Source organism: Symphalangus syndactylus, chromosome 16, assembly GCF_028878055.3.
Source record: "Symphalangus syndactylus isolate Jambi chromosome 16, NHGRI_mSymSyn1-v2.1_pri, whole genome shotgun sequence".
In the NCBI taxonomy this organism is placed as follows: domain Eukaryota; kingdom Metazoa; phylum Chordata; class Mammalia; order Primates; family Hylobatidae; genus Symphalangus; species Symphalangus syndactylus.
The window spans coordinates 48,633,943-48,658,776 of record NC_072438.2 but is presented as its reverse complement, the minus strand read 5'-3'; the positions used below and the strand labels follow the sequence as shown (position 1 = coordinate 48,658,776).

General features: G+C 36.6%; 1 protein-coding gene across 4 annotated transcripts; it reads right to left on the bottom strand.

Moving 5' to 3' along the window:
- Nucleotides 1–469: 469 nt before the first annotated feature.
- On the bottom strand, nucleotides 470–23,812 carry TMEM33 (transmembrane protein 33). 4 transcript variants are annotated; one of them, XR_010116336.1, is made up of 9 exons: nucleotides 23,001–23,166; nucleotides 22,734–22,804; nucleotides 19,585–19,679; nucleotides 18,886–19,073; nucleotides 14,005–14,072; nucleotides 12,899–13,032; nucleotides 7,704–7,787; nucleotides 1,016–3,048; nucleotides 470–971 (listed from the first exon to the last, which is right to left on the bottom strand). XR_010116336.1 is itself a non-coding variant. In XM_055245635.2 (8 exons), exons 2-8 carry the CDS (start codon nucleotides 22,776–22,778, stop codon nucleotides 2,919–2,921), a joined length of 744 nt encoding a protein of 247 aa, XP_055101610.1. In that variant the 5' UTR covers nucleotides 22,779–22,804; nucleotides 23,001–23,166; the 3' UTR covers nucleotides 470–2,918. The 4 variants fall into 4 exon arrangements, 2 of the variants coding, with proteins under 2 accessions (XP_055101610.1, XP_063475919.1); XR_008651588.2 differs by having other exon boundaries at nucleotides 22,734–23,177; XM_055245635.2 differs by having other exon boundaries at nucleotides 470–3,048.
- Between the last annotated feature and the right edge of the window lie 1,022 nt (nucleotides 23,813–24,834).

Below are 24,834 nucleotides of genomic sequence, written 5' to 3'. Positions count from 1 at the left end.
CCAAGAAGGTTTAATATTTTAAAATGCCAGAAGAACAATGGTACTACACCACTTCCAGAAGAATTAGACAGTCTGGATGTTAAATGAACTTCTTTTAAACCTGTAACTAACAATAAGTTCAACGATGCAGAAAGAGTTAATTTCTCTTACTACATTCATTCTATATATTGCTATTGTATTTCCTTAATTTTAATTTGATAGGTATACATGTAACACTATGATTTCAAATTCCAAATCAGCTGGTTGTAGATATTCCTATTGCAGAATTTCTAACTATGAGTTCATGCAAACTAAACATCTAGTAATGCTCAAATTGTAAAATTTACTTTTTTGGGAGTTTAAGATTACCTTTTTTGTATATTAAACCTTCCTTTAAGAAACAAATCTGTTTCAACTTGTCAAACATGAGTATATCAGAAATATTATAACTCTGCTAAAATGACACAAAACCTCAATTTAAAGCACAGAGTGTTGTTTTATACTGTAGTAGTTTTAATGTTAAAATGCTTTTTCTTAAAACCAAGATGGATTATTGACCAATTATCTTGACCAACAGTACTTTTCAAAATAAAGAGGAAAAACTCAAAACAGAGACACACAGATCTTTAAAAGACAATCATAATCATGGATCATGGTATAAACAGAGCACACAAAAGGAAAATAAGAAATGAAAAAAACTGTTGAAATTCAAATAAGTTTTATACTTCAGTTAGTAGTATTGTTCTGGGCTAATATCTTACTTCAGATAAATGTTCTACAGTTATGTAAAACGTTGACATGAGAGGAGCTGAGTAAAGGGTATGCAAAAGAACTCTTCTTGGCCAGGCGTGGTGGCTCACGCCTGTAATCCCAGCACTTTGGGAGGCCGAGGCAGGCAGATCACGAGGTCAGGAGATCGAGACCATCCTGGCCAACATGGTGAAACCCCGTCTCTACAAAAAATACAAAAATTTTGTATTTTTACAATACAGCTGGGACTACAGGCGTGGTGGCGTGCGCCTGTAGTCCCAGCTACTTGGGAAGCTGAGGCAGGAGAAGCACTTGAACCAGGGAGGCAGAGGCTGCAGTGAGCCAGGATTGCGCCACTGCATTCCAGCCTTGGTGACAGAGAGAGACTCCATCTCAAAAAACAAAAACAAAACAAAAAAAAACTCACTTGTACATTTCCGTCTGACTCTTCTATAAATCTAAAAGATCTTTTTAAATTATAGGAAAATACTAATAGCTTCAAAATAAACATGACTTCAGCTGCCAAAATTTCTTGATATAATTCAAGACTTCATTTTTTAAAACATAATTAGAAATCAACGTTATGTTTACTTAACATTATAGTCATTTTATTGCTCTAGAAAGTTTAGTTTCTAAAACCATTAGATTACTTATATAGTGACAATAAGACTAGCCACATACACAAAATCAACTGTATGAGGCTGCTTCTCCAACTTAGTGGACAGATATTACAAAAATACAAAAATAGCTGATTATAGTTAAGCTATCAAGTATAATTTTTCATGTATTTATCCTAAGAATATCCCCTTTTTATAGATTAGGAAGATGAACAAAAATAAAACTAATGTTGCTGATAAATTACTAATGAATGTATTTGAGAAATCCAAATTACATGCAGACAGAAACTGGTCACAAAAACCATTACATTTCTCTATACTAAAACTGTACAATGTTTTAAACATTTCCAATCATGCAACGGTAACGAAGATCAGCATGAATTTTATAAGAGTTGATGGGAGTTCAATGAACAGGATTTAACACATTTTACAACCCAAATCAAAGTTGCATAATACATCCAATTCCCCTAAATTTATCTATGCATTAAGAGACTGAAATGCACACTATTCCCCCACAACTCCTCTCCCTACCCCATTCCCAATCAATTACCTTACCTATAAAACCTTCCATTTAACCTTTTAAGTCAGATTTGATGGGTAAACATGTAATCTACAGTATACTCTCCATTATTATTTCAGAATAGACACACATATAGTCAGATGCTGAATCCTCGTTAATTCCTTTCAAAAGGCATCTAAACTGTTGCAATTGTCTATGAAAATTCAAGGCCAAGAAACCAAGAAAACTGGCAGTCAAGATTCTGAACTAGGTAGTTCTACAAACTATAATACGAATAATCTATATGTCCACATTAGCAAAAGAAGGATTTCCTATTTGAGAAATGTTTCTCAATGGCTCTCTGAAGGGAAAGCTGTGTCACTACTGCTTTCAATGGCTAGGTGACCCCAAATATTTATCCAATTGGCTAAGAGGCTTACAGTTGAGCCTTTTAAAAAATTCTCAAGGCCACACAAGTACTTATGGAAATAAAATTTTAGAAGATCATAGTTTAAGATACATAGAATTCTTCTTTTAACGGTACATTCAAAACACATCTGTCCTAACAAAGCAGCATAAAACCAATTAAGAAAACAATTTGAAATTAAATACACTGAGAAATGTTAAAATCATTAACCAAAATTACTGAATGGTAGAATACTGTTTCAAAATGTACTGAATTCACATATGTCTATCACCATAATGAACTCACGCCAGATATAAACTCAGGTTACCAATTAGGTTGAAACAAATTTTAGAGCTATTTTTTACAAGAGAAATAAATGTACTTCATGATATAGGCACAACAGCATCTTTTTTAAAAAATTGGTACATTTATCACTAGATACAGACTTCTTTAACCATTAGCAACACGGCGCAGTAAAATTTTCTCAAAACTTTTTAAGCTTGATTTAACATGCCAAGAAAATGATTATTTTTCTACTGAGATGCATTTATGTAAATTATGTAAATTGGACTGAGGTCAGTGTAACACCTGGAATTTACAACCCCTAGCAGAAGTACCAGCTGCTAATAATGCTTATACTATATTTGTAGCTTAACTAGATGTTAAACTATGGAACTGTTGGTGCCAATCTGCTTATAAAGGCAATGCTCTGGAGACAAAGTCTTCTCACAAACAGTGGGCAAGCAGGTTTCATTATTATGTGTTCAACAACAATCCTCAGTTCATTAAATAAGGTCCTGCAAGATAAAATAGTTTTCTTTGAGAAACACAAGGAAAAAGCAATACACAGGCTTACCTCATTTTATTGTACTCCACAGTTATTTCATTTTTTACAAATTGAAGGTCTGTTGCAACACTGCATACAGCAAGACTATCCGTGCCACTTTCCAACAGCATGTGCTCACTTCATGTCTCTGCGTCACACTTCGCTAATTCTTCCACTATTTCAAATGTTTTCATTATTAATCTATTATGGTGATCTGTGATCTATTCTGTTATGGTGCTCTTTTTGGTGTTACTATTGTAACTGTTTTGGGGCACCACAAACTGCACAAATATAAGATGAAGCACTTCATCAAGGCCATTCCTGGTTGGTCTCTTTCCCTCTCCTCAGACCTACCTATTCCCTGAGACACAATATTGAAATTAGGCCAATTAATAACCCTATAATGGCTCAGGTGAAAGGAGGCCTCCCATGTCTGTTACTTTGAAAACTAGAAATGATTAAGCTTAGTGAAAAAAGCATGGCTAAAGCTAAGACAGGCCAAAAGCTAGACCTCTTGTGCCAAATAGCCAAGCTGTGAATGCAAAGGAAAAGTTCCTGAAGAAAATTAAAAGTGCCATTTCTGTGAACAGATGAATGATAAGAAAGCAGAACAGCCTTATTGCTGATGGTGATGCTATTGCGCACTTAACAGACTACAGCAGAGTGTAAACATAACTTTTGTATGCACTGGAAAACCAAAAAAATTCATCTGACAGCTTTATTGTGACATTCACTTTATTGTGGTAGTCTGGAACCACTCCCACAATATTTCTGAAGTATGCCTCTAATGCTAAACAAATGCTCATAAAGGAATATACCATAGCCATTAGAATTTGAAGTAAAAGAATAACTAGCATGCATTGTAGTGAAAACACAAAATACAATGAAATTCTCAAACTCAACACCTACATCTTTTATGGGTGGAAACACTCATTTAACAAAGGTATTTAATAAATGGCTATCTCTAAAACCTCAGATTATATTTTAAAAATTATATATATATTTTTTAGAGTCAACTAGTTTTCAACTAGTTTTTTAAAACAGAACAAGAAAAAATATATAACATGGACAGTGTTATATATTTATTCACCCACTATTTCCTTAAATGTACATATTGTCCCTCAGAGATTTCCTCTTCTGTAAAATAATTCTGAGTTGTGGTGAAGTTTAAATGCAATACAGAAGATGCTCAATAAATGTTACTTCCCAGTTGGATCAATACACTGAACTATGACTCTTTTATGCCTTCCGACTAAAGCCCAAGTCCTCAGCATAACACCCAATACCCTCCACAATCTAGTCTCAATCTAATTTTCTGCCCCATCTCCTGCCACTCCCTGCCCTCGCTCCTATCATCGACTTATGTTGCATGTTTGTGCCCAAAACCATGTGGGCTTAAGGCAAAACCCTATGCCTTAACTGTGCTCACTGCCTACAAAGTATTATTACATACTGTGCACATCACATATATTATACAGGCTAGTATACACAAAATCATGTATACTGTACTGACATTTATAAGTGATATGAAGGATCATCAAGGGTAATTTTAACCAATCACAATTTTCACCTTATGTGCTGACTCATCCTGTATAAAGATGCAACTACTATTCTACCTTTTTGTGCCCTGTTTTACTTTTATGGTTAGAAAAAAAGCAACAAATCTACTTTTCTAAACAAGTATTTAATATGCTTGCACAGAAAGACAATAATATTTGGAGTAATGCATAATTTTCCAAAACCTGCCCTTCCTGTATCTCCTGTATTCGTGTGAGAGTACCATTACAACTCTAAGGCTTCCAAGCCAGAAACCTGTGGGTCTTTAACTTACTCTTTTCTCTCGAGCCCTAATATCCTATCTCCTAATACCTTTCATATTTGTCCCCTTTTCCTTTTACCACTGGATTAATTCAGGCTCTAGACTTCTCTTAATAGTCTCCAAATTGATAATTTTCTTCTCTTGGTGAGCTTGCAATCCATTTTCTGGAATATTTCTAAATCAGATTTCATCATGGGGGTTCCCAGCCTCTCCATGTTACAATCTTCAAAGGCTCTCCTTACCTCAAAATAAAATCCAAACCCTTTCATGATCTAGTCCTTTCTACCATCTACCTTTCTGGACACAGATATTTATCAATTCTCTACAGACTTTCTGAGCTCAAGTATGCTAAGCACTTTTCAGGCACCCATGTGTCAGAACTCAGGCTCATTCTTTAAAAGACTTGGCTTATGTTCCCACCTCCTCAGTGAATTCTTACTTGTCTCTGTCTGTTCTCTATGCTTTCAGAGCACCTTCATCATCACACTGATTTACATGGCTGTTTAGTTTATTCAGCAGTGAGTACCTCTGAAAGAAGATATTTTAATTCCACATAAGTTCATCAACATACAATCACTGTTTTAACCGATCAGTCAAATGAATAAAGCTAGAAGACATGAGGACTAACGAAGTCAATCGCTTTCGCTAAAGTCACAGTTAATTCTTTTATTATTGGCTGCATCGCTGGCATAGACCAAGTCAGAGTTCCTTAACAGCACGGACAACAGAACTTTGAACAATGATAAAATTTTTGCATATCTGTGCTGAAGGAGCAAGTCAGAGAGTTCCTTAATGGCACTGACAACAGAACTTTGAGCAATGACAAAATTTTTGCTTATGTGTGCTGATCCACAGTTGCAACACCAGCAACACATGGCTTTTGAGTACCCACCTGAACTGTGCTCAAAAGGAACTGAGTTCTAAGGTTTATCGATTTTATTTAAATGGTCAAATGTGGTTGCTGTGCTGTATTGGACAGCACAGCTATAGACAATCTGCACTAGAGATCCAAAAAGAACTGAAACCACCAACTTGAGAATAAATATTGTAGATGAAAATGGTACAAACTGTGAATACAGATGGTCTCAAAACCATTAATTAAAAAAAGTGTAGTATTGAAAATGTAGTTTTATAGCCTGTTTATCAATATTTACAAGCTGAAATATTTTCCATTACCTTTCCACTGGTTTGATTAAAATGGGTGCTTATAAGACAGCTTTGAAGATGCTTACCAGCACATATTCGTGTTATCTTGATTCACTGCTATCCTTTCCTTTTCAGTCCACTGAAAACTAAATTCTAGATGTACTAATATGATTTAAGGGTATGTGGAGAAAATAGGAATGGAGAAGGAGGCACAAAGAAGCACAGAAAAACAAATTTTCTGATTAAAATAACAGATGTCAGGGCAAGAGACTACAAGATAATGTCTGAAATGAATATAGGGACCAGAAAGAAAAAAGGCTAAAACTCAAGAAATCAAGTAAAAATGAATGTTAATTTGCTACTAGAGACTCACTAAGAACGAATGTCTAAAATAAGTTCTGTTTTAGAAAGTATTACAAAAAAGACATTGTCTAATAGAGCACAAAAACACTGAACAGAAAATCAGATCATAGAATAATGAAAATGAACTAGTAAGAACCTAACAGTCTAAGTACTTTTAAAATACTACTTCACTTCACCCCCAGGAGTTATTTCCTCTACCAGTGAAGAAATCCAAATTTAAATAACTTGCCTAGTCACACAGCTAGTTAACAATGGGCCAGCATTCAAATTCAAGTTCTTTTTACTGTACTTCTGAAAATATACAGATTTCTGTAATGCACTCATTGGATTTCTGGCTGAATTCTACTACATTATTTTAAACTTAAAAATAGACTATGTTAATATTAGTATCTGAGTATCATGTTAGTTTTACTCCAATGCTTGAGATCAGAATGCATAATTTAGTGTATATTAATTTAAGCCTCCATTCCTGAAAACTACAGTAATTCCCTAAAATTTCTCTGCTTCCTCATTTTTCTGCTTCAAACTCTTCTGGCACAAGGCTATCAGAAGAATATTCTGACCATGTCAAAACCATCATTCCCATTCACCTAAAAGATAAATTCCAAACTTCTTCTCCTAAAACTCAAGAAATTTTATAATATGGCTCCAATATACCTTTCTAATCTTAGCTCCAGCAATTCACCATTCAGAATCTCCATTAGAGTCAAAACAGCTCTACATAAAGTTCCTCAAATATGGCTTGTGCTTCTCGTCTCTCTTGCTCCTACTATTTCCCCACCTAAAATGCCTTTCCCTATTTTCATTATTCAAAAACTTTACTCCTCCCACAATCTCAATTTTGTGAAACCTTCCTGGGCTCATCTATCTTCTGGCCCAATGATCTCTCCCTTCTGTGGACTGCAGTACTGATAAAACAAAGCAAACTTATGGCATTCATTATCTATTGGCTTGTGAATTCTGTATCCTAACCATTGTTTATCTAATTGACATGTGTTTTGTTTCTTCAACTAGGCAAGTTGAGAGTGGAATCTATGTCTTACACATTTTAAAATTTGCTAAGTTTTAGCAGTGCTTTAGAGGTGGCGTAGATAACTGCAGTCTCAGTTTCTAAAAAGAAGTACAACCACTTCCTCACCAACCCCAGTACATTCTAAGGCCTAGAACTTAAATTTACAAAAACACTGCTTGCTTCTGAATTCTAACACATTAGCTAAGTAACTCTCAAGATTTACAAATACTATATATTCACAATACTCTCAACAAATAAAACATGCCTAAAATAATCATCAGCTTACCGACAATATGGGTTTCTTCGAGACGAATATCGAAGAGTAAGAAATCTATAGTATATAAAAGGTTGGAGCAAACTTCCTTGACCACTGAAATAAACAAATACAAGTGTGATAAATATACATTATCAATTCATGTGTATACTCTCAAAACTTAAAGGCAATTCAACTAGAGAATATGTGTATCTTCATTCATCAAATGGTCATAGTGAAATCTACCATGTCTAAATCCAAGTTATCCCTAAAAAGGATATAAAAGAATGTATATGATTGGTAAAGAGTAAAATGTTGTTTAATTTTTTATAAATGTATTCTTATATGTATTACTTTTGAAATTTTTTAAAATACTAAATAAATCAGAAAATGTTAAATAATTCCATAATTAATAATTGATGAAATCAAGTTGTAAAGCTTCATAAAATATGCAAATGAAAAATGACTTATTTTATATATATTAAAAAAAAAAAACACTCTCCCCCACCAAAAAAATTACACTGGCTCATTAGTAAATCTACATAGCCTATACTAATTATTGTTCTTGGTTAAAAAACACAATTACAATATCCCAAGAATTATATATATGTTTATGAAATACCAAGTCTGGAATTCTTCCCTAAGAAAAACTATCTGAATTAAGACATTCACTGAAATAACTACAAACAAAATGTGGCAACAACCTAATGTGAAGCGTAAGGAAGTAGAATTAAACAACTTATATTACGGTTATTTAATGGATTTAATATGCAACTACCTAGAATCTTGGTTATGAAAATTACATAGCAACTTTGAAAAAAGCAGAATATAAAACTACACATATTATGACAATTGTATTTTTTTAAATTGGAAGAAATATATTAAGATGCCAAATGTGTTTTATTAGGTTTTTTAACCTTTTCTTCTAAATTGTATTACTTTCATAACAAAAAAAATTTACACGATTACAAACTTACACTAAACAAATGCAACATCCATTTTCCCCAATAATTTGACAAATTTTTATCTTTTTAAAGTGAAAATGTAAGAGACACAACACAGAAAATATAAATAGAAAATATTCACTTAAAAAACAAGTTTCCCATCATCCAAGTTAGCCCCTTCCTCAAACTTAATACCACAATCTCAAATATGTCCTTTGAGAAATTTATATATACAAGTGTATATAATGACTAACATTAAGATGGTGCTCACTTTATAATTCACTAAATCTGTTTAACAACTCTAGGACAGAGATGGTTTATCATTTCCAAAAAACTGAGACAGAAACGTCTATGTCCTTACACACACACACCCTGCTAAATATAAATGGAGAACACCCTACACAACTAAGTTTAACTTATTATATCTTGGTGATTATCCCATATCACAACACATAAATTACCTCCATCTTTTTTACAGCTTCAAATATACCATCTAATGCTTGGACTATTATGTAACAAACTCCCTACTAACGAATATTTGGGTGGCTCCAGTCAATTAGAAATAAAGCCACAATGATCGTTTTATCTGTCTTTGCACACGCGTGCAACGCATGTGTAAGATAAACTCATAGACTATGCATCAATTTTTAAATACAGGGCTTGAAGCATTACTGGCACAAATATAACTTGATAAAGCCTCCTAATATTAGACAGTGTGTCTACCACAAAGGGTAACATATTAGGAATAGCAGTAATGTAAGATTGTTCTTAATTTTATTGTTTAGGTTATATTCAAGCTACCTACTTAAGGCATTAACAGCTTTTCCTAATAAGAATTAAGTACAACTTTATAAGCTGATTTTAATTTTTCAAACAAAATTATTTCTCTATTTAAACATTTCTGGTAAATTCTCATCTTTTTTACAGTAATTTTAAAAAATTAAGATGGCAAGTTTGTACAAATAAACATTTAAATTAAACATTTAAGGAGCACAATTGAATTAACGTACCAATGCAGTCAAAACCTGGTGCTCCTAACAAAAAATTCACTATAGTTCAAAAGTGAAGTTTTTGTCTAAGTTTGCATGGCATCTCAGAATTTCATTAAAATTATTTTAATCAGATTTAAGAGAAGCGTTAAGAAATTATTTTGCTTACTAAACAGAATCCAGAGGTTTCAGGATATAAACATCAATTATACCCATATAAAAAAACTAGTCTTGGTATCTACCTTTTTTTTGTTTGTTTTTTTGAGACGGAGTCTCGGTCTGTCACTAGGCTGGAGTGCAGTAGCACGATCTCGGCTCACTGCAACCTCTGCCTCCAGGGTTCAAGCAATTCTCCTGCCTCAGCTTCCCGACTAGCTGGGACTACAGGCATGCGCCACCATGCCCAGCTAATTTTTGTATTTTTAGTAGAGACGGGGTTTCACCATATTGGCCAGGATAGTCTTGATCTCTTGACCTCGTGATCTGCCCGCCTTGACCTCCCAAAGTGCTGGGTTTACAGGCCGTGAGCCACCGTACTCGGCCTGGTATCTGCCATTTTAACTTTCATCTAGTTACATGAAACAAATCACAGAACCTGGTCTGACCCAAAAGCAGGATTACGTGACACAAAAACCAGAGAAAAATGAATAACAAAAGGGAGCAAAAAGTTCCTTTTACTAATTAATAATTAAAGTTCCTAAGTGTAGATCAGGATCACAAAACAAAGAGGTGGAAAGAAAAACCTACAAATGATGGGAAAAACATTAGAACGATCTTGTCCCTTTTTCTGTTGTCCCAGATTACATTACCCTTTTCTTTTATATGCTTTCAGCTTCTAGGATAAGAGGAGGCTTTTATGAAATTTTAGGGTCAGGTTTTAGAGTTAATTTACAAATACAACTGCATCAAATCTACTTGAGACCACACAACTTAAGCAACACCTGCCAGTCCTGGAGTTCTCAGAAGAAAGCACTACTTAAAAGAATGAAACAGATATACATTTATAAGGAAATCTATAAAACTCTGTTCTTAGTTTGAAGAGACTGCTATAGAAAGAAGTAATTGTCAAGTACATGAAAACTTTACTAGTTAATCAAGGCAAGGTACATTTAAAATTATAAAATATAACTATATGATCAATAATGACAGTTTGTTACAAACTAACAAGATTATGAAAAACAGGTAATACAGACATTTTAAAGAACAATTTAGCATGGTCCATTAAACACAAAAGGCACCTAGCTTGTACTAGCAAAATCAATTCTGGTATCTATGTTAAAGAAAACACTGGCATTAAGTATAAGCAGGTAAAAAATAATTACTGTGTCCATATTTGGAAAAGCAAAAATTTGGAAACAAATTCCATGATCAGGAGATAAGCTGGAATGCTATACGGCTAAAAAAAAAAAAAAAACCAGAACTGGATATGCCAAATCAATTAGGTTATGAAAACATACAAGTGGGAAAAAGGTACAGAATAACACCTTTTTTTTTTTTTTGGTGAGACAGAGTCTCACTCTGTTGCCCAGGCTGCAGTGCAGTGCAGTGGTACCAGCTCACTGCAATCTCCATCTCCCAGATTCAAACAGTTCTCCTGTCTCAGCCTCCCGAGTAGCTGGGATTACAGGCGTGCACCACCATGCCTGGCTAATTTTTTTTTTCTTGTTTTTATTTATTTATTTTTTATTATTATACTTATGTTTTAGGGTACATGTGCACAATGTGCAGGTTTGTTACATATGTATCCATGTGCCATGTTGTTTTGCTGCACCCATTAACTCGTCATTTAGCATTAGGTATATCTCCTAATGCTGTCCCTCCCCCCTCCCCCCACCCCACAACAGTCCCCGGAGTGTGATGTTCCCCTTCCTGTGTCCATGAGTTCTCATTGTTCAATTCCCACCTATGAGTGAGAACATGAGGTGTTTGGTTTTTTGATGTTCCCCTTCCTGTGTCCATGAGTTCTCATTGTTCAATTCCCACCTATGAGTGAGAACATGAGGTGTTTGGTTTTTTGTCCTTGCGATAGTTTACTGAGAATGATGTTTTCCAGTTTCACCCATGTCCCTACAAAGGACATGAACTCATCATTTTTTATGGCTGCATAGTATTCCATGGTGTATATGTGCCACATTTTCTTAATCCAGTCTATCGTTGTTGGACATTTGGGTTGGTTCCAAGTCTTTGCTATTGTGAATAGTGCCGCAATAAACATACGTGTGCATGTGTCTTTATAGCAGCATGATTTATAGTCCTTTGGGTATATACCCAGTAATGGGATGGCTGGGTCAAATGGTATTTCTAGTTCTAGATCCCTGAGGAATCGCCACACTGACTTCCACAATGGTTGAACTAGTTTACAGTCCCACCAACAGTGTAAAAGTGTTCCTATTTCTCCACATCCTAATTTTTGTATTTTTAACAGAGACAGGGTTTCACTACGTTGGTCAGGCTGGTCTTGAACTCCTGACCTCAAGTGATCAGCCCACTCTGGCCTCCCAAAGTGCTGGGGTTACAGGCGTGAGCCACTGTGCCCAGCCAGAATAACATTTTTGATGTAATAAGGACTAAACAAATTAACAAACAAAACTCCACATCCACAATATATATGTCTACAAATTTGTATAAGTATTTTAAAGGACTACATACATAGACACATATTAAACTCCTTAACACCTCTGGGAAGAGGACAAAATTGCAACTAGGATTCATAGAGTCAAATGTTATTTTAGCTTTTATCTGTAATGTCTCATCACTTGTAAAACTAAAAATTGATAAAACAATCATCTGGGTAGCAAGGTGTATTGTTTTAAAATGTAATGCAAGAATTTCAATGCAGAGGTCAATATTATTTTAATGTTCATACTTTTAAAAGGATGGCTTTCTTTATTCATGTATTACTTCTATAAGATACAAACAAAATAAGGTGATAGTAGGCACTATTAATATAAGAACCTAATTTTAAAAGTTTTTCTTTAGTGTAAGAAACATCATCTCAATAGTGACAAAATGGACTAGATTAGACTTCATAAGATTCTTTCAAAGGTGGTAACTATGAAAGTAATTTTTAAAATGTTAAATGATAAATCACAAGGAATAAGACAAATTCCTAGGTCTACTACATTTCAAGTTCTCTACTATAAATGACAAAGGTTAGATTAGGCGACTGCTAAGATTCGTCTAGCTCTACATGTCAATACCTACCTTCAACAGATTTAAACAGAATAAAACTTGAGTTACTATCTTTATTACGTTCAGTCATCAGCCTCCCAAAACAAATATAATTTTTCCTTACCTAAACAGCATAAAAACTGTTGCAGGCATCAGGAATATTTCATTGCAAGCAATGAATTTCAGAATATTTTGTTGATTAGCACTTAATTTGTCCAAGACAGATCTCAGCAGGGGTAAACTATTTGAGCCCCTTGCCTAAAACAAAAGAAAACCAACATTAGAAATAAGTGAAGCATTTCTGATAACAGTAGTTTCTTTCTGTAGGTAAACAGCCTATCCAACAGGCAATACAACCAAATATACTACTTTGGAAATGATGGTATAAAGTTCACAAACCATTTAAGGACAAATATAGTATACTTTCCTGCTTTTTTATATTTTTAGACAATATAAAAAACAACTTTAGTAAAAGTACTTTTCATTCTTAGCTGCTTTTTCTCAAGAACGATTATTTAACAAAAAATAGTGGTTATTTCTCTCTAACTGCGACAAAATCTGACTATCCAGTAATACAGTTAAAATATCTGTGACTCCTTCCTTAGCTAATGTTAGAATTATACAGCAGTGTAATTACTGCTGTGACCAAAGAATTATAGGGATAAAGAAAATGCCCAATACAAAGCATAAATCTGGCTATTTTAATTCAAATTTCTGTAAATGTGCTTGGTAAATGTGCCTGGATATTTTAATTCAAATTTTAGTATATGCTGTAAATGGCCTGGTGCCAAGTTAGGTTTAATGCTCCAACCTAGCAATAAGAATTTCAGGAAAGCAGCAGTTCTGAAAATTAGTGTACAAGAGATTCATTCAGTACACTCAACTTATCAGGTATGCCAGAATTAAACATTGATAGAACAAGAGATCGGGCAGCTCAACAAACTTTAGAGACACAGGTTTCAAAAAAATAGATCTATTTCAAACTTGAAAAATTCCCCTGGAGACTGGGGGGTGATTTTAAGTGCAATCCTTTATCTATAAAATGTTCTAGTTTGTGAAACTTCAACAGTAAACACTTTTAAACTTAAAACTTTCCAATCACTAAATAATTCATAACAAGTTTGTAAGGTGTAGAGGGACTTTTTGTGACAAATACCAAAATGTCTTAGAACTTGAATTCATGTCAATGATCTGTAATTCAGAAGTCAGACAAAGAGCAGTTTTACTTACATCAAGGACCTTTTTCGTATATGTGGCAGCATGAAGCAAAGAGAATAACAAGACTGGGAAGATACTCACTAAAGAAAACAATTAAGGAAAACATTTAAAAGTCATCAAGTATTCTGCAAAACAGACTATGTATTATGTCCTAATATACAGATGTGAAACATCTGCTAAAATGAGTTCAGTGGAATGGCTTGTTTTACTGATACACTTTAAGCCAAATCAAATTTTGTTAACTATAAAGAAGAAAGTAAACTATTTCATTTTCTAAAATTCACAGTTCTTTTTTTTTTTTTTTTTTTGAGATGGTCTCACTCTTCTCCCCCAGGCTGGAGTGCAATGGCACGATCTTGGCTCACTGCAACCTCTGCCTCCTGGGTTCAAGCGATTCTCCTGCCTCAGCCTCCTGAGTAGCTGAGATTATAGGCGCCTGCCACCAAGCCCAGCTAATTTTTGTATTTTTAGTAGAGACAGGTTTTCACCATGTTGGCCAGGCTGGTCTCGAACTCCTTACCTCAGGTGATACGCCTGCCTCGGCCTCCCAAAGTGCCGGGATTACAGGTGTGAGCCACCATGCCCGGCCAATTCACAGTTCTTTTCATGATAAAAATTAGTAGTGAAAAAAAGGTTTTTCCTTCATTTCTACTGGGTAACAATGTAAACACTTGCTAAATTAAATTGAAATCTAGGCCACCCCAAAGGGTTGTAAGTATAGCTTTTAACCCTACAACGGCTTTCTTGGTCACTCGAACTTAGCCTTCAAACACAGTAGTTTCATAGTGCTTTCACAATCTCAAACACTGAGGAAAGAGTCTAAGGTAATGGTTTAAAGAGTAATTCCCCAATTTTTAGTCCCAAAGACTAAAGATCTTTTATTACTTCTTTCCTACGAGGACTCCACTATTTTGAGATACTATACCTAACAAGTTGTCACGGTTATGCTCTCAATTTGTAAAAATTAAAAAGGCAGTATATATTTTGCTTTGTATATAGTCAATTGAAATTCTCATCAGCTTAATTACAGACATAAGGAAAAAATCCTTTTGAGTCCAACTGTTTGGCTTTATGCCATGGATAAACATACATTTTTCATTCAACTTTTTGAAAAATGGAAAGTGTTCAAAAGACTCCATTCTCCACCCCAATTTCTGCCAGGTTGATTTAAAAAAAAAATTGTCAAGTAGTTCCACAAAATGCTATAGACTGTTAGTCAATCACAAATGGCAAAAATACTTGTCTTAAAAATATTAGCAGTTCCTAAGAAATGAACCATTGTATTTTTCTATACTAACTGAAGGCCTGATACGACAGGAAATGGTGACTGCGGTAACATAACCTGAGTATCAAATTCATTATAACCATAACTCATTTAGGAATTCAAGGGTCCCAGTTTCCAACTGACAAGCAAGACACCAACCTATATCCAAGTATTAGAAGAACCCTAACTCTCTAATATAGTTCTCCAAATTAATATCCTGACCAACTCGTTCCCACCTCTAATAAGAATTAAGAAAAATGTCCATTTCCTAAGTATATAAAAAGTTTTAAATTTTTTAATGAATCATAGACTACTTTGAAACTGACGGAAGCTACAACTCTCTCCTAAAGTCACTATAAAACTGTTGATCCTTAAAGAATTTAAACTTTGACACATATCCAGACTGAATTCAATAAAAGGGGCAGTGTCAGGTAGTGAAAATAGAGCCCTGAACTGGGAGTCAAGATACCTGAGTTCCACTCCTGACTCTGTCACTAACCTAATTTTCCTAGGCCAAGTTTCATGCTGTGGCAAATGAGTATGTAGAGATCAAAGCTAGAAATTTCCAATGAGTCTTTTATCTCTAACATTCTGTAGTTCACAAATCCTTGGTAAGAGATTCATAATCTTAGTCTTCAACATTACTTTTAAACTATTAATACAATGTATTTAGAAAAGATAAGAGGTGAAATGCCCTAACTATCTGTTATTAATCGAGCAAGGACAAAATATCGCCTTTATAAGAAGAAAGATCAGAAAGCAAGTCTGTAATATTACTTAGAGCCTGCTTTTATTTATTACTGTATCACTTTAATAATCAGATTAGCATTTGCTGCCAATTACTAGTTTATGTTATTCCCGCTGTTTACTACATTCCCTTTGTAAGAAGTTAAGGAATATGAAATCCTTAATCTTCAACATTCCCAGGGAAGAGGGGCTACCAAATAACCAACTGTATAAAAAGGCAGAAAGGTTTTCTTCACCAGTCATGAGTCTCATTTGGCAAGACCTCAGGATTCACTCAACAAAACTTACTGAGCACCTGATCTGTGTGAGGCACTGTTCCCAAAGTTATTGACATATTCAGTTTACCCTACATTAAAACACATTTTCTGTCATTTCTATTTCTCCCTCCAAAGAAATTTTAAGCTACTAAAAGATATGACAAAAAATCTCTGTATAACTTCCTGTTATAGCTCAGAAAGGCTAGAATTTTAACATTGGTGGCTGCAAAGCACTTCAATCAACAGAGGCTGGTCAAGCCAATATGCCAAACAAATATGATTATCATTTACAGTTGCAGTATAATAATCATTTAATGAGTTTTACCTAAAAATAAACCAATACAAATTATGATGGGACATTACAGACCCATGCATTGAAACAGGAAAAATTTTATCCTTACATTTCAAACTACCCACATTATCTCAGTGAAGCAAGTAATTTAAAGGGAATCTCCATATACTGAACATTTAAATGAAGTTACCAGCTTTACCCACATACAGAAAGAAATATTTTTAATGTACACAAGTATTACTCACCCACTAACTGTAGATAAGGTAGGGCTTTTAAGTTAGAAAGACCTTTTCAGCATTACTACTTACTAGCCAATGTGTGGGAAGTGAATACTGACAATCAGCAAATCAGCATCTTTATTAAAAATATACTACAACAATTTTTTTCAGAGTGCTACAAAGATTAAATGTCAAGTTCTTTTTTTTTTTTTTTTTGAGGAGGAGTCTCGCTCTGTCGCCCAGGCTGGAGTGCAGTGGCACGATCTCGGTTCGCTGCAACCTCCACCTCCAGGGTTCAAGCCATTCTCTTGCCTCAGCCTCCCGAGCAGCTGGGACTACAGGCACATTCCACCACGCCTGGCTAATTTTTTGTATTTTTAGTAGAGACGAGGTTTCACCATATTAGCCAGGATGGTCTCAATCTCCTGACCTCGTGATCCACCCACCTCAGCCTCCCAAAGTGCCACCACGCGTGAGCCACTGCGCCTGGCCTAAATTCAAGTTCTTATACTGGCAAAATTGGTGCTCAGGAAATTTCGGTTTCTTGCTATTTCTTTTCCTTAAGACTTATAAAAATCTATTTAAAAATTTGATACTTCAGGAGCATAGGTATCTAAATAGGTAATGTTCAGTCTCAGAGGCATATTTTATTGTGCTTTACATAACATACAGATGTATCATAAATATTCAAAAGCTCTTAGAGCAGCACTTCTCAATGCACAAAATGATTTGCAGAGATAATCTACAGAAAAAAAAAAACCAAAAAAGTTAAGTTTAAAAAACCCTACTAACTCTTTTAGTTTCACAACACGTTAGAATACCAAAGCCCCTACAGTAAAGAATCCTATTTAAAAATGTTTAACCTGGCCAGGCGTCGTGGCTCACGCCTATAATCCCAGCACTGTGGGAGGCAGAGGCAGGTGGATCACGAGGCCAGGAGCTCAAGACTGGCCTGGCCAAGATGGTGAAACCCTGTCTCTACTAAAAATACAAAAAAATTAGCCGGGTATGGTGGCAGGCACCTGTATTCCCAGCTACTCGGGAGGCTGAGGCAGAGAACTGCTTGAACCCAGGAGGCAGAGGGTGCAGTGAGCCGAGATTGCGCCACTACACTCCAGCCTAGGCGACAGAGCAAGAAAAAAAAAAGCTTAACCTAGTGTTCACTATAGAACTTCTTCCCTATTTTTCCCCTCCTTTATGGAATACCCAGTATCATCCCACAACACACCTCTGAAATGTGAAAACATACAAATTCCAAATGAGTTATTTCTCATTAGCTTCATGGATTATCCATGCATGTCCTTATTTTCTACTCTATACACAGCAAATATTAACTTCTTTGTATTGATTATCTCATTACCTGCTTAAATAAGTTATTTCTTGGTTAAGTTCCATTTGTGTCTAGTTCACTGGGGGTTAAGCGGAAAGAGCTGGCCAGGCACGGTGGCTCACGCCTGTAATCCCAGCACTTTGGGAGGCCGAGGTGGGCGGATCATGAGGTCGGGAGATAGAGACCATCCTGGCTAACACAGTGAAACCCCGTCTCTACTAAAAATACAAAAAATTGGCTGGGCGAGGTGGCGAGCGCCTGTAGTCCCAGCTACTAGGGAGGCTGAGGCAGAAGAATGGCGTGAACCCCAAGGGGCGGAGCCTGCAGTGAACCGAGATCGCGCCATTGCACTCCAGCCTGGGCTACAGCGAGACTCTGTCTCAAAAAAAAAAAAAAAAGACGGAAAGAGCTGAGGACCTCTCTTTTTTAAAGCAAGACATCTGGACACTTTGCCAAAAACATGAATAAAATGAAAAAAAATTTAAATATTAAAGGAAGTTCTGCATAAGCTTGTGCTTCGAAGCGGAATTTGAAAATATCCATTCTAATAGAGAAGCTTACAAAAGTCAAGAACAAAGATAGTTTAAAATTCCTAAATCAGCTCTTCAAAGTTTAGAGTTCACATTTTAAAGTCAGAAATTCTTACACTAAACATATCTTCATTCAAATGAAGTGCCAAGAACAAACCCAGGCTTCATGGAATGCCTTCATTGCTGAAATAATCAGAAGAGATCTCTTATATGCTTAGTTGGCAATTTCATTGTTAACAAGGTAGAAAAGGATACTTGTAACTGGGTAGGAATTTACAAAGATGAGTGAATACAACAGGTAGTGGCAGCTGTCCTCTAACAATGCCTGGGCCAGGAATGCTCTGCTTAACTGGAAGTGTGGTAATCTTTGATGCAGCCTCAGAGCGCTGGTAAGAGCATTTGCCAGCAAAGCACGTTGGTAAAAGCTTGCTGCTTCATGCAACCTGCAAATTACCAGAGGAGAGGTTATCATGAGACATAAACAACTGCAGTGTCTCTTCCTCCTTTGTGAATTGCATCATAATTGCACAACACCTAAATCACTTGTCAATAGAAAAAAATTACATGAACTTATTCTACCTTTTTAATAGCTTCACTTCATATATATGCCCAACTGAATTTTTTATAATCAATTTATAAAATTGAATTTTATAAAGCAGGATCTTCCTGTCAAGTAATAAGTAAAAATAGTAAAAATGAAAAAAACATGAACTTATCTCATTCCCACACATCAATTTTTCCTTGGATTTTCAATGTGTTAGTTTCACAAAGCACAAGATATAAAATATTCCTCTAACTGATAATGTTATAGGTTGTTAGTATTTTAAGGCTGGAACTTGTGTTTTATTTGTCCCTAAACCCTTTACAGATTAACAAGTCTTACACCTAAAAGGCATTCCATATAAACTGACTCAACAATTGAATATAAAAGGCAGCAATATGTATAATACATACCCAAGAAGAGGCAGAACAAACAGAGCAGAGCAGTAAACTGTGAACAAGCGAGAAAGCCACATTGCCGTGTCCAGTTTATTGGTCATCATGAATTGCTAAATTTAAAAAGAAAAATACTGTAAGCTATGCCTGCAAATTATGTTTTTAAGCATCAAGACTGTGTGGTTTTTATGTCTACTCAAAATATTTTAATCTTCCTCCATTTGTTTTTTAGATCATTAGGTGAAAACTCTAAGGCAATTACACGTTTCATGTATATGCTTAACGACAAGTCCAAACACCTTATAGTTTTCATGTGGAAAGCACAAGAAGTACTTAAACAGAAATAAATAGAAAAATATCAGCTGACATTTTAAAAAAATGCAAAGACTAATTAATTAGAAAAAATAATCTTAACAAAAATTCAACTACAATTGTCTGTGTTCCTTTAACACTTGTAATATTGGCTTCATCTATTTTAAAAGAACATTAAACAAAAACTAATTGCTCTCAAGAGATCCATATGCCTATTCTTAGCAAAAAAAATCTCAAATCCAAATAGGTAGGTCTCAGAGCTGAGTAAAACATCACATAAAGCCAGTATGGATTAAAGAAACCTTTTGAAGAAGAAATATAAAACCATGATAGTGGTAACAACTAAACTCATTCGCCTTGTAATCTGCCTACATGCACAAGGGCCTGGCATACTCTAGGTGCTCAAAAAATGGCTGACAGGTATTAAATGGCCACCTGCCTCTCTGATTACACCACTCTCTTTATCACCTCCATGTTCCCCCACACGTCTTACCCTAGTTTCGGTGGTCCTAGATTAAACTTCCGTATACCATTTTCTTCCCCATTTTTTTCCCATTCTATCTTTTCCTTTGCTGCTTCCCTCCAATACTTATGTCTATTACCACTAAAGCAGAATCTTAAAATTTACTTTCTCATTAAAATGTACCTTATATTCAAAAGTGGCTTTTACATTTTTTGTCTAGGATCTTTGCAATTTTAACATCGAGATCCATATACATGGATATATAAACAAAAGTTTCACAAACAATATTTACCCTACTGTATATAATGGATTTTGACACTTTCTATTTAATTTTTAAAAAATAGCTGGTGTTTTCACTAAACTGACTTCTCAACTCATTAATGGGTCTACCTGAAGTCTAAAAACACTGCTCTATGTAATTTAATTTCATTATCTTTAAAAAAAAAAACTATAAAAAATTTGAGAGAAAAATCCAAGTACATTGTAAAATTCCAGGCTGTTCTATTTTATGTCTTTTTAACCCACATGTAGGTAATTTCAGAAATATGAAATACAACTTTGATTTATCATTAAATTCAGACTTACCGTACTGTGACTCCAATAAACTGAAATGATTAGCAGGAATCAAGTGAAGGATGAATCTAGCTTACTGTGCTCAGTTTCTCAACAAATATTACAACTGGGCACCACAGTTTGAAAGTTAGTTTTAGAACATTCTCCTTAAAATCTATTTGTTCAGGGTGTTTATTTTGCAATAAATCATTGAGCTATGCATTTCGTTTTGTACACGCTTATGTATATTATACAATTTTAAAAGTTTAAGAAAGTGTATTGGTATACATTTTTAAGAGTAAACTGTCCAACCATCAGGCAAAAAAAAAAAAAAAAAAATCACTAGATCTTTGGGTGAAAAATTGTTGAGGAGCAATATTCGCACAGTCTCACAGTATCATGCCAAAGAACACTTTTTAATTAGAAAGGAAAAAAGGTATCTTTAAAATGGAGAAACTGGTGGACACCACCTTAATCAAATAATCAAACAAATTCTGCAATGATGGGATAAATCAATGTAAAATGCTTCCTCATATATAATACAGATATACATATTAGATGTACATATATGCTGCAAAGTATGTCTGGACTCTTGAAAACTATCAGTATCTTAAAAGACAAAAAAGGGGAGGAGAGGGCAGAACTGTTCTAGATTAAAAGGGAGTAAACAAGATACGGCCAGTAAATTGAATGCATGCTGAGATAGGGTCTGGCTCTGTCACCCCAGGCTGGAGGGCAGCAGCACAACTCACCTCAGCCTCCTGAGTAGCTGGGACTATAGGAGTGCACCTCCACTACCGGCTAATTTATGTTTGTTTGTTTGTTTGTTTTGAGAGGTTTTGCTCTATCGCCCAGGCTGGAGTGCAGTGGCGCAATCTTGGCTCACTGCAGCTTCAACTTCTCGGGCGCAAGCAATCCGCCCGCCTTGGCCTCCCAAAGTGCTGGGATTACAGGCGTGAGCCACCACGACCCGCCTGATTTTTTTGATTTCTAGTAGAGATGAGGTCTCGCTATGTTTCCAAGGCTGGTCTCCAACTCCTGAACTCAACCGATCCTCTCGCCTTGGACTCCCAAAGTTCTGGGCTTACAAGAGTTAGCCACTGCGCCCGCCCATCGATGCATGCTTTTTGACTGAATCCCAGATGAAGAGAAAGCAACTTTAAAGGACAATTATGGAAATTTGCACTTGGATTTTATATTAGGTAATATTTCCCAAATCTGGTAACTGCATTGTGGTCACACAGAATAATACTTAACTATTATGGATTAAAAAGTAGAGGACAATAATGCTCCAGGCACAAATAACTTGTTGGCTCCAGATCAGCATCTTAAAAAAATTACAAAAGCATAATGGTATCTCCCTTCATAAAGAACAAAGTGAAGAAGAAAAAGACCACCGCTCTCCTCCCTTTGCATAATTTCTATATACAATGGTATAAACTAGGCAGAAACGTTCTTTGCCAGCACTCGTGTGCTCCACGTGGTGTGTGTCATGGATCATGTGTGTCATGGCACAAACTCATGTGGCATCTTTAACCTTGGGGCCTATGATAAACAAAAGAGCGAGGTGTGAGAAGAGGAAAGAAGGCCCAATTTCCATGGCATACCGGTGAGGGCCACCAGCTCCAGGTCAGCCTAGTGTCGCTTCGGAAACAAACTTGCAGTTCCCTCCATATCTTCGCTCAGGACCTCCCCTCTCCTCGCTCCAACTTCCCCACCCCAACTCATTAATCCCATTCCTGAAAGCACTGAGCTTCTGGAACGCCTCGGGACTCGCAACGCTTCCTGCTTCTTCCTAACTCTTGCAAATCAAGCCAGGCTACCCTGCCCTCGCACTTACCACAGCGCCCGCCCCTTGAGGGCCGTTCGGGGTCGTATCTGCCATGGGGGCTCACACTAGCGTCTGTGACGCTGCAACCACGAAGAGAGAAGAAAGCGGAGAGAAAACGTCAGCGCTGGGGCCAGGACCCGGGTACCGGCTTCCCTGCCTCGCGCCACACACAGGCCGGATGCACCCCGCCGGAACTCTGAGCCTCCACCAGGAAAGGGTCTCGCTCGCCCGGTGCAGCCGACTGGATACAGGGCACCCGCAGCGGCCGGGAGGTACCTGTCCCGCACCGCCGAGATCAAAGAAGTGTTTCCAGAAAGACGGGAGCGAAGATGGAGCTTTGGGGTGAAGCCCTTAAGAGCCAACCTATGCCGCCGGCTCCAGGTTATTGCCGAACCCGGAAGCGCTCCTTTCATTTCCGTGGGGAAGAGGCGGTGACGAAGAGGGGGAAACGGGAGCGGTGCCCAGAGGCATGACGGGAAGTGTGGTTTTTTCTCCTAATTTGAGCTCCACCGGTCCTACCCGCCGATTGGCCCAGTGAGCTAAGAAATCAGGATGGGGGAGCAACTTTTGCGTTAAATACAGCTCACAAATGATCCTTCTTGCCCATTCTCAAACCATGAAATTTCTGCACTTCCCGATACAGAGGCCTCAGAAACATCTTTGATTCCTTTCTCCAGGGGCTCACTAAGCCCTATGGTTCTACGTCTATTATTAATTATTTCAATAGGTATTTATGAGGCCTGCTATGCGACAGGATCCACACTTGGCATGGCGGATAAAAAGAGGAATATGGCACAGATTGCAAAAGAGAGACAAGTAAACGGAAATCAGAGCATAGTGATTGTGTAATATGTGCAGAGGCTGATTTAATCACAGGGAGCACAGAGGACGGTACCTAAATCAGAAGGGGTCTGGGGAGGTTTCCTGGAAAAGGTAAGTCTGGGCCTTGATCTTGAAGAACAAAAAGTTGGCTGAAAGTGTTACTGGTTATAGGTTGTCCAAGTTCTTGGCTTTTTGAACATAGAATTGGACAAAACGCACAAAGCAAGGAAAGAATAAAGCAACAAAAGCAGAGATTTGTTGAAAATGAAAGTACACTCCAGAGTGTGGGAGCATGAGACAGCAGCTCAAGGGCCCTGGATACAGAATCTTCTTGGGTCCAAATACCCCCTAGAGGTTTCCCATTGGCCACTTGGAGTTGACTTCATGTAAATGAAGTGGTCCACAATCAGTCTGACTGGTTGCGCAAAGCAACCAATCAGAGGCTGAAGAAGTTACAAAGTTACACTTCTATGCAAACGTCTGATTGGTTACAAAAAGCAACCAATCAGAGGTACTTTCAATTTCCCAACTGCTGCGCAGAACAGGTGGGGGCTTGCAAAGGGAGTAGTCTCTGGTCCTTTTTTTACTTAGGGGTGGACAGTAAGGGCTTTCCTTTCAATTTAGTTCCAGGAAGTCAGCGAGAAACGGCATTAGATTCCCTACCGCCATACCATATTCTCCTGCCTCAAAAGGGGAAGGGGACTCCATACAGAGTAACAGAAAGTGCAAGAAGTAACAGGACAGTGAGAGGACTAGTTGAGTGTGACCAGAGTGGTGGTACCAGTCAGGGGATTGTGAAAGATTTGGGCTAGAGAGGCAGGCAGGAGTGTACAGAGGAAAGGATCTGAACTTGACCCTGAACTCCAGAGAACCATGGAACAATTTTAATCAGAAGTGTGACATCATGAGATTTAGAAAGATCTCCCTGGCAATAGGGTGGAGGATGAACAGAAGGGCAAATTAAAAGTCAGGACATTAATTGTGAAGCCATTTATATATATATACATAAACTAAAACTAAAATCCTAAGTCAGGGGTCTGTCAACTGACTGGACAGATCCCTTTCTTGGCCAAGGGGACCCCAGCCATGATGGGACAGGAGATCAGATATGCCTCATTATACCCCCTCCCTTTTGTAGTTTAGACACAACTGACTAGCAACTACTTAGGCGTGGAAAGTTAGGGTTTTCCTTTCAATTTAGTTCTAGGAAGTCAGCCTATGTTTAACATGTTAATGTTACAATAAAGATTATAACATTGACAGAACAAACTCTTTGTGGGAATAGGAT